The sequence below is a fragment of the Vespa crabro genome, chromosome 4 (assembly GCF_910589235.1).
Source record: "Vespa crabro chromosome 4, iyVesCrab1.2, whole genome shotgun sequence".
In the NCBI taxonomy this organism is placed as follows: Eukaryota; Metazoa; Arthropoda; class Insecta; order Hymenoptera; family Vespidae; genus Vespa; species Vespa crabro.
In genome coordinates this window covers 9,426,420-9,441,936 of record NC_060958.1, presented here as the reverse complement: position 1 = coordinate 9,441,936, position 15,517 = coordinate 9,426,420, and the positions used below count along the sequence as shown (strand labels likewise).

Sequence of the window (15,517 nt, the reverse complement as noted above, 5' to 3'; positions counted from 1 at the left end):
TCTCTCTTCCATTGCTATTTTGTTCGGGAGCAAATTTTTCACGAGGGGCTGACAGTAACGTTCGCTCGTTCTCTCTCTCTCTCTCTCTCTCTCTCTCTCTCTCTCTCTCTCTCTCACCCTTCCTTTCTTCTTCTCCCTCCACAGAAACGTAGCGCGACGCGACGTTGCCAGTGAGGACGTTGTTCGCGTCGGCGCGGTTACAGAGTAGAAGCAACGTTGCCAGTGAGGTGAATGCTGATGAAGAAAGAGAAAGACAGACAGAGTGAAAGAGAAAGAGGGAGAGAGACAGAGATAGAAAGACAGAGAAAGAGAGATAGAGATAGAGACCGAGAGAACCGGTGGTAGCCACGAGGAGGAGCACGGTCGGTCGAACCGACCCAATAGTCAGTTTTTGCCTCTCGTACGCAGTGGGCGACGCTGCTCGTGACGGGACGCACGAGCGTGTCATGTCACACGCGTGACAAGAGTGTAACGCCGCAACTATACGGCGGGACAGAGAGACTGACGAAGAGATATTGAAAGAGGGAGGGAGGGAGGAAGGAAGGAAGGAAGGAAGAAAGGAAGGAAGAGAGTAGAACGAAAGAAAAAGAGAGGGAGGGAGAAGGTAACGTGTGCGTGCGGTCGTTGTGCCGTGGCGGGTTTTATTTCCCGTGTGCGATTTTAGGATCGAATTAATCGAACCATCAGAACACGCACGCACAATTATGTTACCGGCTTCACAAGGCGACAGCAGTAATAGTATCGTCATCGCCGCCGCCGCCGCCGCCACCGCCACCACCACCACCACCACCACCATCCACCATCATCATCATCATCATCACTACCACCACCAATACCACCACCATCGTAAACTTTGTAACCGTCAACGACGACGATGAAAACGAGAAGCTCTCCACTTTAAGATCACGCGCCGGATTTTTCGCAAACGGTTAAGAAATCAGACCACGACTACCCTGCTAAATATCGCCGGCTCACTTCCAAATAATTCGCTTTTCCGCGGCATCGCCGTGATTTTTGAATAGGTAGGTAGATGATAATAATAAAGAAAAGAAAGTGACAGAGAGCGAGAGTGAGTGAATGTGAGAGAGAGAGAGAGAGAGAGAGAGAGAGAGAGAGAGAGAGAGAGAGGGAGAGAAAGAGATAAAAGTAGGATTATTTGTTTTTATAGAAGGATTCGCAAGCAAGCACGTGTGTTCGATTCGAGAAAACTAGAACAAAAGGGGGGGGGGATTAAAGCTGTTTTTAAAAGAAAAGAAGAGAGAGAAATTGCATTGAGAATGCGTGTGTGACGTGGGATTAGAAATCGTGAACATTATCCGCGGTTAATTCGTAGGCTGTTGACGAGATAGAAGAAAGAGTCCCTTAGGACATGGGAGATTCTTGTTGTAGTCGAGAATATCGTCACGTTGCAGGTCTTAGGAATGAGGGAGCGAGCTTTGGCGAGGGTTTCGCGGTGGTGGTTGATCTTACTCTTCGTGGTGGTGTGCGTCGAGGGTACGCAAACTCCTTCGTCGTCTTCGATCTCGGGAAAGAGATCTTCGACGGGGATAGAATGTGCCGCGGGTTGCGAATGTACAGAGAACGAGGAAAGTCTCTTCTGCGAGTCACGCAGCTTTCTTGGTCTTGGGATACCGCAAGAAGCGGACACCGTTATCCTGAAGAATGTTCAAGCTGCCGCGATTCCAGTCGCGGCATTGGAAACCTCTGCTGCTCTGAGAAGTCTCATTTGGACGTCAAGTGGAATAGAAAGGATAGAGCCTGGTGTATTTCGAGCGACGGAATCTCTCGAGAGCCTCAACTTAGGTGATAACAGGCTGGCAGAACTGCCATCGGACGTCTTCCACCCGTTGCGCCGACTACAGTACCTGAATCTCACCGGTAATCGATTGATCACCCTGCCGCAGGTCCTCTTTCAGGGCCTCGATAATCTCCACGAGATACGTCTAGCGACAAATCATTTGTCCGTACTGCCCTTCCAAGCATTCGGTCCAGTAAAAGGATTACTCCGTCTGGATTTAAGCGAAAATTTGTTAGTATCTCTGCCGGATCATAGCTTTAGACCGAACAAGCAATTGGAAGAACTCCGATTATCAGCCAACAGACTCACGAAATTACCCTCGAGACTCTTCTCCGGTCTTGCTCTGTTAAAAGTGCTCGAATTAGCCAACAACGAGATCGATGTACTGCCACGTGGTCTTTTCGCCGAGCTCACATCTTTGGAATATTTGGATCTAGCTGGCAATCCCGTCATTCGTCTGACAAATGCAGTCTTTCAAGGTCTCTCCAATCTACGATGGCTCAATCTCGAGAGGTTACCAATCTCCAAGCTACCTGAAGATCTCTGGCGACCAACTAGCAAATTGAGAACTCTTTTACTGTCCGGCACTCAATTAGAGATACTTCGGGATCAGAATTTCGCAGGATTGTTGGAATTGGAGACTCTCGAATTGACAAACAGTCCATTGCGTGAGATCTCTCGACACGTGTTAGACGATACGCCGTCCCTTCGAAGGATAGATTTACGGGACAACGATTTAGCTTTCCTTCCAGCCAACGTTGCTCAATTACCATATCTTGGAGAATTGCAGCTTCAAGGGAATCCATGGGCCTGCGATTGTCGTATGTTCTGGTTTGTAAAATGGGCGGAAAGCAGAACTCATTTACGTGCAGCTTTCAAAAGTGGCCTCAGGTGCGGACATAAGATCGATGGTACCATCAATACCTTGCAAACTCTTCGTTATCTAAATTGTACATCACCGACCCTGGCACGGGTCTCTTTCGCCAATCAGTATCTACTGCTTAGTTCGGTTTTACTGGAGTGCGAGTTTAATGGCAATCCGGCGCCGTCCTTGGCTTGGGTCACTCCAAAGCTCAAGGTTCTTCACTGGAACCCCGATCCGGCATTCCCTGATGCATTTGTAGAGCATCCTCACATACATGGATGGAAACTGGACGAACCGGTCGACGATGATGGGAGGATACGCATTCTGGAGAATGGCTCTTTGTACATTAGCAAACTACTCAGACAAGACGTTGGGATTTACAGATGCTTCGCCATTAATCCTATAGCGAATACAACAGCCTATATTATGTTGGCAATGGATCCTATAACACTTCATAACATCCAAATCTTCAGTATAGTAGTGGGTGGAGTCAGCGCAACGGCCTTCCTCCTGTTGACCCTATTTTTGCAGTTGATTCGATACTTTTTCCTGAGGTGATTATTTGTGCTGATTTCTTTTTTATTTACGTCATAAACCGGTTTCCTGATCATAATATATGAAACCAACAAAATCTAATATTTACATCATTGTTTGCTATCGACCAAAATATTCAATTATTGTTCGCTGAAATGATACCACCTGTGTAAAGTAGTTCGGTAGAAGGTCACGAGCGATCGATAAACATTACTTAAAGAATTACTTCTACGGTTAATTTTTCTTTCGATAAATATTCTTCTAATCTTACCACAATATTTTCCAGGTGCGGTTGTATAAAATGGTGTATTTGCTGCAGGCGCGTGGGTGCGACCCCAAGAGCAAAACAAATTTATCAGATGTTGGATAATATAGAACAGTATAAGAGTCAACAATTGGAGAGATTGCGTGAAAATTATACTCAACAAGTGCATAGAATCAAGGACAACTGTGTTCAGCAAGTGGAATGGATTCGGGATAGTTACGAGGGTCAGATGAGACACATACGCGACATCAGGGACTATGGTACCAGTCATCTCACCGCACTAAGAGACCAGTATTACGATCAGGTAATGATACGATGACGAGCTTTCTTGAAAAACTTAAATATTCATCAATACTTAGATAAACATATCAATTCGAATTGTGATTACTAACTTCTTACGAAGTAAATAACAAGATAGATCGCAATGACTTGCATTAGATATCCATTAAGTTTCCTCTTACTTTTGCGATAAGAAAAATATGTGTTTCAAAGAATTTCTTTTTTTTTTTTTGGTAACAGGTGAAGAGAGTACGAGATTACTCAACAAGTCAGCTTAATTGGGTGCGAGAAAATTACGTCTTCCAACGGAATAAGATACGCAAGTTCAGTGCTCATCAGGTATTACGGCTAAGGGAAAGCTACAAATATCAACAGCAAACGTTAAACAAGGTATTGGAGAATCTACCGAATCTTTATTTCGACAATTGTCGAAGTGGTTCCTGTGGAAAGAGCGATTCCGTTGTTTTTGAGAACAGTAAAGAGGATGGTTATGGAGGACCAGATACGTACTTCAAAGCAAAGATCAACGATATGACGGCGGGTACTAGTTTAGAAGATATGAACAGCGAATATTATACACCCACGGAATTATCCTCTGTCAGTCCACATGGTATGAATACATTGGAAGGTATTCATATAAATTATATCGAAAACAGCGGACCAAGGGCACCGCTGCAAATCATACTTCCCCCGCCTTCCCCGGTCATATTGCATTGCATCGAAGAATACGGAAGTTCTACGTCCGTTTGCAATGAGTTCGATCAGAGTAAACCGGTTTACAAAGGTTCCAGCGCGGAGATATTGGCCGGAGAATCGCGAAACGTACCGGAGATCCTCGGACTACTTGCTCCATGCACCAGTTTACCAGAACTTCCACGCGAGACTAAACTCTAGCCTATCAGAATCGAGCGGTGCACAAGCAGCAAAACCACTACAAGAAGCAACGCGACTCTTTCATTCTTCAACGATGGAATTGACGCGAGGGTGTATTTTGCTTGGTGAACATTAGATATATTAAATAATAATAATAATAATAATAATAATAATAATAATAATAATAATAATAATAATAATAATAATAATAATAATAGTGAGAAAAAAAAGATTAAATGGAAGCTGTGCTTTCGTAATGGCCATTGTTCAAAGTTGTTCCGCGGGGCTAAATCGCGTTAACTTCTCATCAAGAATTCGAATGGCGGATGTTGCTGTCCATCTTTGAGAGAGAAAAAGAGAGACATCCGACAACATTCGAGGTGAACGAACTTCAGTGCCAAGGAACCGAACAATTTTTCTGTTCTTTTTTTCTCTTTTTTTTTTTTCCTTTTTCTTCCGTGCGTTCGACGAACGTCAAATTCGTGTAATATGTGCGCGATACTTTATGGGGACGTTTAAGGGAAAAACGAAAGAAAAGAAGAGAAAAAAAAATGCGGACAGCTTCCAAAGAACAAAATAACGTATCTTGGAAATTGCCCGCTCACGATGTACTTTTTCTTTTGATCGTTATATATCGTTGTCGGAAAAAAAAAGGAGAGAAAAAAAAAACAAAAACAAAAAAAAAAACAAAAAAAAAACAAAAACAAAAAAAGAAAAATAAAAAAAAAAGCAAAGTACATTCGAGAGAGAAAGAAAATTTTATTTTAATGAGAATTTGATCAAATTTCTGAATGAAAGTGCGCGTAAAATATGATAGATCAAGAGGGAGGGAACCCGGTCGAGTCGATCCATTAGAGTTCCTCAAAAACGAAAGAAAGAAAGAAAGAAAGAAAGAAAGAAAGAAAAAAGAAAAAAAGAAAAAGAAGTACGAGAAAATTTAAAAGATCGTCCTCTTGATTCTATCCATCCACTTTTAAACGCGCGCCATTTTATCGAGTATTTACGTATGTTAACACAACGCGTTCTGCGAAAGACTGAATCGCGACCAACCAACATACCGTATGGTCATAGTCGTCGATTGGCGAGTTCGATTCGCCGTTTGATAGTTCCGCTGTAATTGCTTTTTCCTCTTAATCTCCAAAATTTTTTTTTTGTAGATCTAAATCAACGGGAAAACAAGCGTTCAGAAATCTTCATTCTTCTTCTTCTTTTTGTTTCTCTCTTTCTTTCCTCTCTTTTGAACACACCACACACACACACACACACACACACGGACAGATTCTCTCTCTCTCTCTCTCTCTCTCTCTCTCTCTCTCTCTCTCTCTCTCTCTCTCTCTCTCTCTCTCTCTCTCTCTCTCTCTCTTTCCTCGCATTTTTCAATACTCTGAACGCCTGTTTGATCATTGTATTTTTGATTCTTTTAAATTGCTATCACAAAGTGTCTCCAAGGGATGGAACAAAAAAAAAAAAGAAAAACAAAAAAAAAAACAAAAAAACAAAAAAAACAAAAAAACAAAAAAGAACACACACACACAGACACACACAAAGTTATTAAAGTTTACCCAGAAAAAGGAAAATCATAAAATGTGTTAAATCATGCATGTACTTAATTCATGATCACGTCGCATCACCACATTTAATTAGCACGTCGACCATCGTTGTGTACATAATTGGATGGATTGAATGGATAAATCGTAATTAAAAAGAATAAAAAAAATATTCGGCCTTGAAGTATCGAATTTGTGAACATGTCAATTAGGAATAGTTCATCTCTTCCTTTTTACTTTTTTTTTGTTTTGTTTATTTTCTTTTATTTCATTCGCGTACGTTTTTTTTTTCCAACAACAAATTTCTTCCAGCCTCTTCGGATTTTACAATGAAAACGTTCTAGTGAAATTTCCATTTGATTCTTTCCTTTCTTTTCTTTTTTTTTTTTGTCATAATTTTCATTCACCGATCACCTATCCCTTTTCCTATAACGCGATCGTATATTAGACATGATAGATAGATACGATTAACGTTAGCTTTTCTAGTCTTCCTGTATTTAATTTAAACGAGTGATTTGAAAGAAAAAGAACACGATGAGAATCGTTAACGAACGAGATTTTATTCCTAGGATGAGAAATAAGAAAAATGATGGGAGAAGGAAAAGAAAAAATATATATATAAAATAATAATAATAATAATAATAAAAAGATTATAAAATAATAATAATAATAATAATAAAAAGATTATAAAATAATAATAATAATAATAATAATAATAAAAGAGATATATTAAAAGACTCTGTGATTTAAAGACAAAACAAAGCCGTTCTACGAGCAACGAACGGATTCTAAGCAGCTGTGATTAGTCGATAGAGTCGTGCTTTTTGCACGGATAAATTATATACGTATATACCGATGATATCGCTTGTATGAGGTTATCGAACGAATATCTTCTCTCTTTGCTTCGTCTTTTGTGAAGGATCGGCTTGAGATCGAAGAAGGAGAAAGAGGAGAAAAAGAGGAGGAGGAGAATCGAGATTATTGTTTCGTTTCGTTTCGTTTTTATCAGAGAAAATAACTTGACAAGATTGTAGAACGAGGTGAAGTAATGTTGAATTCATGAATAGAGCACTGCTCTATCGAAAGTGCATAATAATATACATGCTATATATACATAGTAGAACAGGGCGAGGACGACGAAGAGGTTTTTCGGTGACTCATTCAGTAACATTACGCGTATTTCTTTTAGAGAGAAAGAGAGAGGGGGGAGACCGATTTTTCTAATGCACGAGATCAGGCACAATCTCATGCCAGGCTTATCTATCTTTATCTTTATTTCTATTTCTATCTTTATCTTTATTTCTATCTATCTATCTTTTTCTCTCTCCCTCTCTCTCTCCCCCTTCGTTTCAATAACCTACAGAAAAAGAATGCAATAACTTTAACTCCTTCAAGGTCGAATCATTTTGAAACGTTCCGTGCACTTTTCCGCTTTACAGTCATTAAAATCATACGCCGAATCATTGCCTATATATATATATATATATATATATATACACACTTTTTTATCTTGTTTATTTTTCGTTCCTTTTTTCTTTTTGTTTTTTTTTACGACTTTCTATTGTTATTATCTTCCTTTGTGAACCAGTTAGAAATATCACAAATGTCTTTCCTGAAGGATTTAACGATCCAATAAAGTGTAATTTTTAAGTAGAGGATATTAAAAAAAAAAAAAAAAAAAAAAAAAAAAAAAAAAAAAAAAAAAAAAAAAAAAAAAAAAAAAAAAAAAAAAAAAAAAAAAAAAAAAGAAGGAAAAGAAAAAAAGAATTTTTTTTTTACTAATCCTAACGACTCCTTGATATAACGAGAGAAAGATTCAAAACGATAAAGGGATGAAGAAATTATAGTTCTTGATGACCTTTCGAAATTTGTTTACCCTAAAGAAAAATTTTGCTTGCTTTCTTTCTTCCTTCCTTCCTCTCTCTCTCTCTTTCTCTTTTTTTTTTTCTCTTCGAATGTCGTAGATGTTTGGTTCTTTGGCAAAGAAAATTTCTCGTCAGAGGAAAGGACCGATTTGCTATGATTACGCGAATAGACGTCACGGACACAACGACAACGTAACGACAATGACAACGACGACGAAGAGCGATCCTAGCCGCGTATTATTTTTAGATTGCCTCAACGGCTGGCAAGAAGAAGAGATAGATAAAACTTTTATCGTCTTTGATATAAAGAGAGAAAGACAGAAAGAGAGAGAGAGAGAGAGAGAGAGAGAGAGAGAGAGAGAGAGAGAGAGAGAAAGAGAGAGAGATCAATGAGAGCAGAAAGTCGAGAGATAAACAATAGTGTACATAACTACACATAGAAAGATTTACCATAGTAGAATAACTCGATGATGACAAGAAGCTTATGATAAAGAGAGAGGGTAGAAAGAGAGAAAGCGTAAATCTAGGGAAAGCCTTGCATTTTAAACGTACACACACAGATACATACAGCACATACATACATATACACAAACATACACGACTCGTTCTATGGTTTACACTCTTTAGACATTTATATATATATATATATATATATATATATATATATAAAAATATAGTTATGGCACTACACGTAGTCAATATTCGCCGATTTGATCGTTCGATACTATCATAAAAAGTGTGTGTGTGTGTGTGTGTGTGTGTGTGTGTGTGTGTATACAAACACTATATCATTCTTTCTTTTTCTCTCATAATAAACGCATAAGAAACGTTCTATCATGCTCGACTTTAATTTTGAAGCACAACCAGATGAAATGTAATATGATAAACGCATTTGACAAAGAAAAAGAAAATGAAAAATAAAAATAAAAAAAAAAAAAAAAATAATAATAATAATAATAAATAAAAAAAAGAGAAAGATAAGAAAACGAAATACATTCTTCGATCGTCAATAAACGAAATTTAATCTTTTCGTTCTCTTCTCGACTTTTTTTTTCCCATACGATTTGATCGGAAAGAATAATTCGATTCGGATCACATATATACTCGCATAAAAACGACGAAATGGAGAAGTGGAAGAAAGAAAAAGAAGTAAACGCATCAATGCGTTCTTCAACATTTTGTTCGATTGTGTGAATGTGCATATTTTTGCTGATAGAGGAAAAAAAAAATAAATAAATAAAAGAAAGCAAAACTAAAAAAGAAAAAACAAGCAAAAAGATCGTAAGAACGAGGAGAAAGATAACATTTAAACGAAGCAATTAAAAAATAGTTGTATAATAGAATTTAAAGAGAAATCGCCCTTATCTATCAAGGCCACAACTTGTACTTATGCTTCCTAACATGTATATTTTTTATACGATTGCCATTTTATTCACAGAGCCTTAACGAAAGATATACATGCACCCGACTAAACATTAATAATTATTGGTAGTTTAAAAGTGAATTAGCTACAAATGCGTACGATATGGGAATATTTATATGATAAGTATACGCGGCGTATCTACTCTCGCGCGATTACTTATATATGTACATACACATATATACGATTCATGACTTACAATAAAAACAGATATAAAACTATTATATTAAAAGAACTAGGCGTACAAATTATGTGCGTACATTTGGAATGTTTTTTTTTTTTTGCTTGATACTCAAAAAGAAAGAACTTTAAGAAATATTACTAAAGTAACATACAAAAATATATTCAAAATATGGCGAATATTTTCCTAATACTGTGATCTTTTTTAAGTCATAACAAATGAACCCGCTAGCAATATGTAATCGATTGAGTTCCTAACTGACGACGTTAATTTTTATTTACCATGTTTATTAAATATGGAACGACATCGTTCGACATTCGAATTGTTAAGTTCAAATACTCGCGAGTTAATTATCTAATTAGCTCTTATTCTCTTTAAGTATATGTATATATAGATATATACATAAACTTATATATATATACATAATAGAAGAAAGTTCTTTGAATGTATGTATAAAAAAAATATAAATAATAATAAAGTTCATCGTACTGGAGAACTTAAAAAATATTATTAAAAAAAATAAAGCGTATCCTTTTCTTTTTTTTCTAAAGAACATTTAGGATTTTCAGTGAAATTCTATTATTAGAAAAATATTATTTCCGAATTCCAAAGAATAACTTTCGATAAAATTTGTCTCTAAAACGATATATCGAGTATACAACCTAAACATCATTTATAGTTTACACGACGAATGATAAAACGATGAGAGCATGGCTATTGAAAACTCTCGGAGTTTTATTTATTCTATTACTTCAAATAAAAGTACGAGTAAATTTATAGAATACGAGATGAAACAAAAAATTGGGATAACTGTGGCAATGAAATTTCTTTATCTTTTTTTAATGAAAGAAAGATCCATTAATTACGTATTAGCAAATAAACATATATATATATATATATATATATATATATATATATATATATATATATATTATTGATATAAAAACATTTTCTAAGATAACATATTTTTCTTTTATATGATAAATTATAACTTTTTTCCGAAAACAAAAAAAAAAAAAATCTCAGACATTTTTTCGACAATTATTAATATGATTTAAATAATAAATAAATAAATAAATGAATAAATAAATAAATAAATATATATAGACTATATTAATCGTAAAAATAAAATTACTTTACACGTATAACGAAACTATTGTTTTTAAACATCCCTCTTCCCTCTCTTTCTATCAAAGTTCAGTATCCTTCTTTAAAAAAAAAAAAAGTCCCAACCATCTCAAAAAAAGGGGGAAAAAAAAAAATCGTAGCTCGATACGCGGCAATGAGGTTTGTACGATTAAGATAAAGTAATGACAAGCAAGCACTGCATTAGAAAATGTGCACGCTAATTCAATCTTGTTTCTAAAAATATAATTTACATAATCGTTTCAAGTTCGATGTACTGACCCAGTACATCTTCGGAATAAAATTCTTATTAATTGGACCAATAAATCTGCATGGCTTATCAATATGTTCGAACGTTCAACGTTGAATACGTGTTACCCGCCCACGCGATAGAGCGCGAAGATGAAGAAATTGATAGAAAATATTACCATTTTACTGTATAATTATAACGATAATGATTGCATATTCATGGTAAAATGTTTAATGTTATCATCACCATAAGTTCATTGATATAGTTGATTTTAGTTATATGCATTAATTAAACCTTTGAAAAATATACATATATACATACATATATATATATATATATATATATATATATATATATATATATATATATATATATATACACATATGTATATATATATAGTTAAAGCATATATATATACACACATATATAGTTAAAGCATATATATATATAAAATCATTAATAGTCGTTAAAAAATTTCTTTTTTAAATTTATGTTTATCTATGTTATCGAGAAAAGAAAAAAAAGAAAAAGAAAAAAAAAAAAGAAAAAAAAAAAGAAAAAAAGAAAAAATGGCGCACGAGGTACATACCTTTTCTTGCGTTCGATTCCACACTATCACGCTGTGCCCACTGTTGATCAAATTTTTTACGATGCCACTGCCCATAATTCCCAAACCGAGGAAACCAAATTTCAAATTCGAAGGAAGGATATTCTTCTCTTTGAGTGTTTGAGATAATGTTTCAACATCTAGAGGTGGTGTTACCTGTTGCACAAAGTGTAACAGACGATTAAATTTCAAATAGGACGAGAAATCATTCGTTAAAGAATATCTTAAAGGAAGTAAAAGTAATAAGAAATTTAAAAAAAAAAAGTTACTTTTAATCTTAATCTTTCTTTTTTGTTATCATTATTACGATTTTATTATTAAATTATACTTGAAATATTAAATAACTATACTTCAAGTACGTAAGATTTGTTTAATAAAAATAATTTAAATAAATATTTAATGGATTTGCACATATGTTTATATTGCACATTATAAAGGAAGAAAATTACTTATAATTTCAATTATTTATATGAAATGCGTAGAGTATAAGAATAAACATCGTATAGATTGTTAACACATTAACAAAATGTTAGCGTAAATACGTGCATTATTTACTTCATAGTAGCTTGAAAATTGCATCATGCCTCAGGTGAAGAACTATGTATTAGTAGTGTGTACTCACTATTGATGCAATCAATATAGCATGTATATTATATATATATATATGCATCTATGAAAATTATATTTCTTTCTCATTTGTATTAATTTGATAGTATTTTTGCCAATAAATAAAACATGTATCTATAATTAAACATATAGTATGTTCAATTTTTTTATACTATATTTTCATAGATTTTTTGCAAGACTGAGTACTTAACTATCTTTGATAAGTTGAACAACTGATACATCGTGAAACCTCACAAAAGCTTAAAAAAAAAAAGAAAAAAAAAAAAAAGAAAAAAAAAAAAGAAAGAAAGAAAGAAAGAAAGAAAAGGAAAGATAAACAGACTATTCATTCCTTTTAATTGATATAATTTTGATGATTTTATCTTAAAACTTTCATATGATATTTTTATAAATATATAATTGTGAAAATATACATGTAAACATTATTCCACATAAAAATTAATTAATTATAATTTATAAAAACTGCCTATTTAAAGATTTTCATATAGATAATGTTTACTAATAAAATATTAATTTATTTTTAATATGAGATTATATAAAACCTTGTATGAACAGCAAAATAAATCTATTATTTTATGCTGCAACTATAAAAATCAATATTACTACATTAATGTAGCAATTATGTATTATCTTTAAAAACAGAATTAATCAAAAATCATTCAATAAAATTAATACAAAACATAAGAAATAGGCATAATTATGAAATTTGTATAAATTATTACTCACAATATTTTTTATTATATTTAGTTAAATAAAAGTATTAATTGACAGTCGCATATTATTTATAAATCAATTATTATTGCAAATATAGAATTATGAATAATTATTCATTAATTATATTATACTTCCCAATAGGAATTAAAGGAAAGAGAATTTTTAAGTTTCTCATAAATTTCTTAGGAAAGTATAAAGGTATCGAATAATTAACACTGTTAATATCTATTAAATATAATCTCTTGAAAATTATTATATCTGCGACTGATTGAAAACGAAACTTATTTTGATTAAAAATAATATAATAACTTACAGGTCTGGTGATATTGGCTGGCCTGTTTAGAAGAGTTGAACCTGACTTCCTAGTAGGAGTAGAATGATTTAGTGCAGGACTAATACTGCCGACTCTGTTACTATTGCTTGTACTGGATTCTCTGCGTTGTTTTTTGGCTGGACGACGTGTGTCACTGGCACCACTATCCAGTCTCTTAGCTTTTGGTGTTTCCTATTTTAATAGTGCATTTGAAATTTTAATTGCAAAATCTTAATTTAACAAATCAAAAATTCCTCTATTATTCAAAGGTGCAACATAATTAAAATCAAAATGAATAATCAAATATATAATATAAAAAATACAGAGTTAATACAAGATCTCACCTTGCGTGGTTTCGGTATTTTTGTAACTATTTTCTTTTCTGTAGATAACGTGTCTTCTTTCAGTCTGTCAAATAACGAATCTGGATCTAAGCCATCTTCAAAAACCTAAAGCATATAAATATTTTTACACAAGATGTCTTATTTATTCATATAGATAAATATTTATTAAAAGAAGTCAAATTTTCTAATATGGAATAACAAAAGCTTTTTAGTATTTGAATTTTAAAGACAGTATATAACGAACAAAATATATTTCTATTATATCAAATTATGAATATATGAAAATTATTATTGGAAGAACTTAAGAAACCTTAAATAATAAATTTACCTCTCCTTTGGCAATAAATTCTTCTATAGCTTCCACTGCATCTTTAAAAGCGATAGACTTACTTGACTTTACCAAAGTATCTTTATATTGTTGGTATGGTTTGATATTGGATTCTTCTATCCATGCACTAGAAGAAATGTATCTTTGAATGTAAAGACTGACATAACTAACGAAAATACTATTAAGAAATAAAGAATGAAAAAAAAAAAAAAAAAAAAGAAAGAAAAAAAAAAGAAATAAATAAATAAATAAATAAAAAGACAAAACAACGAACTTAAACATGAACTTACTAATTATTAGTTCCAAAGAAGAAAATACATTGTACTGGTCCTCTCTTAGTATTTCCTGGTTTCTTCAAATCCTTCGAAGGAATGGATACCTTCGGATATCACGTTTAAATTAGTATAAGACAAAGTATGTCCCAATGATTGCATCATAGCACTACCATAAAAGTTATCATGTATTTTGCTTCATTTATCATATTATACAGATAAATATTTTATAAATTTGCAGATATATAGTTCATTAAAAGGACATAGATCTTTTTTATACAAGCATTTTTGTACACATTGTAATTAAAAGAAATAGCCTATCCATAATATGAAAGCAAATCTAACATTTTATTACTATATAAATAATAATTATACAAAAATATTGTTGTAATTATTATTCCAAAATCTTATTACAAATGTCGAAAATTAGACGAATAATAAATAAATTTGACATACACGTATAAATGAATTACGGAACCTCATAGTTCCCGCGCAAATACATATAGGTGGCTAGACGCATGAGAATTATTGCGAATTTAAAAAAAAAAAAAAAAAAACATGTAGCAAATGTTTCGAAGTTAATAGAAAAATATTACTCAATCACGTGTTAAAGTAGAATACGATGGATACGTCGTATTCCTATTGCAAACATCATAGAGATCCATGATAAAGACAAACAGTCCGCGAAAGAGGAAAAGGAGGGGGAACATAAGGGGAAGCGAATTTAGGTTATATTTTTGTAACTAGCGCGCCAATTTGAATTCGAAGGTCGGGTGTGGCGGGAGATACGTAAGACGAAGGAACAACATGGTAACGTTCATAGCCATATAAAATGTATCAAAAATATGTCGATTTTCAATGAAAAAAAGCGAAAATATTAGCAGAAAACCCATGAGTCGTACAAAATCCCGCCTAATAACGATGGCGCGTTCGACTTCGTGGCGCGCGCGACTGGATACGATATGTAACATTAAGTCAAAGAACCGTTACCGAAGAACCGATTCCAAAGACTTACCCGGCCAGGCCACGGTGAAAATCCCTTCATCTTCGCCCTGAAATTTACAAAAATTAACGATCAATCATCACTCTTTAAAATAGTTTCACAGATTCTTGATATAGAGATTGAACAATTTATCACTCAATTTATACACACCATACCAAATCACCTAGTTTGTACATTTCAGACATAGTCGAGGTATAACCACTATCTCTTCGCTCACGAACCGCAAGCGACTGACTGATGAGGAGAGCGTCGTTTGTGCACGACGACGTAATCCAAATCATCCCCTCCTCTATGCTCTAGTCAAATG

At 33.8% G+C, this 15,517-nt stretch overlaps 2 protein-coding genes across 5 annotated transcripts in view; one reads left to right on the top strand and one right to left on the bottom strand.

The window, feature by feature from the left end:
• LOC124423361 (putative oxidoreductase GLYR1 homolog) overlaps window positions 1–15,458 on the bottom strand; it is a 32,942-nt gene extending 17,484 nt beyond the window's left edge. Inside the window, exons 1-7 of the mRNA XM_046960987.1 lie at window positions 15,361–15,458; window positions 15,223–15,259; window positions 14,226–14,314; window positions 13,936–14,062; window positions 13,608–13,712; window positions 13,264–13,455; window positions 11,592–11,765 (exon numbers count right to left, since the gene is read on the bottom strand). Of these exons, the coding sequence (XP_046816943.1) occupies window positions 11,592–11,765; window positions 13,264–13,455; window positions 13,608–13,712; window positions 13,936–14,062; window positions 14,226–14,314; window positions 15,223–15,259; window positions 15,361–15,395 (759 nt within the window). The 5' untranslated portion in view covers window positions 15,396–15,458. The remainder of the gene's footprint in view (window positions 1–11,591; window positions 11,766–13,263; window positions 13,456–13,607; window positions 13,713–13,935; window positions 14,063–14,225; window positions 14,315–15,222; window positions 15,260–15,360) is intronic.
• Window positions 264–5,757, top strand: LOC124423360 (leucine-rich repeat and immunoglobulin-like domain-containing nogo receptor-interacting protein 2). 4 transcript variants are annotated; one of them, XM_046960985.1, is made up of 4 exons: window positions 268–1,022; window positions 1,413–3,217; window positions 3,484–3,766; window positions 3,982–5,757. In XM_046960985.1, exons 2-4 carry the CDS (start codon window positions 1,422–1,424, stop codon window positions 4,633–4,635), a joined length of 2,733 nt encoding a protein of 910 aa, XP_046816941.1. In that variant the 5' UTR covers window positions 268–1,022; window positions 1,413–1,421; the 3' UTR covers window positions 4,636–5,757. The 4 variants fall into 4 exon arrangements, with proteins under 4 accessions (XP_046816942.1, XP_046816941.1, XP_046816940.1 ...); XM_046960984.1 differs by having other exon boundaries at window positions 1,169–3,217; XM_046960986.1 differs by having other exon boundaries at window positions 264–3,217; window positions 3,517–3,766.
• Window positions 15,459–15,517: the final 59 nt, after the last annotated feature.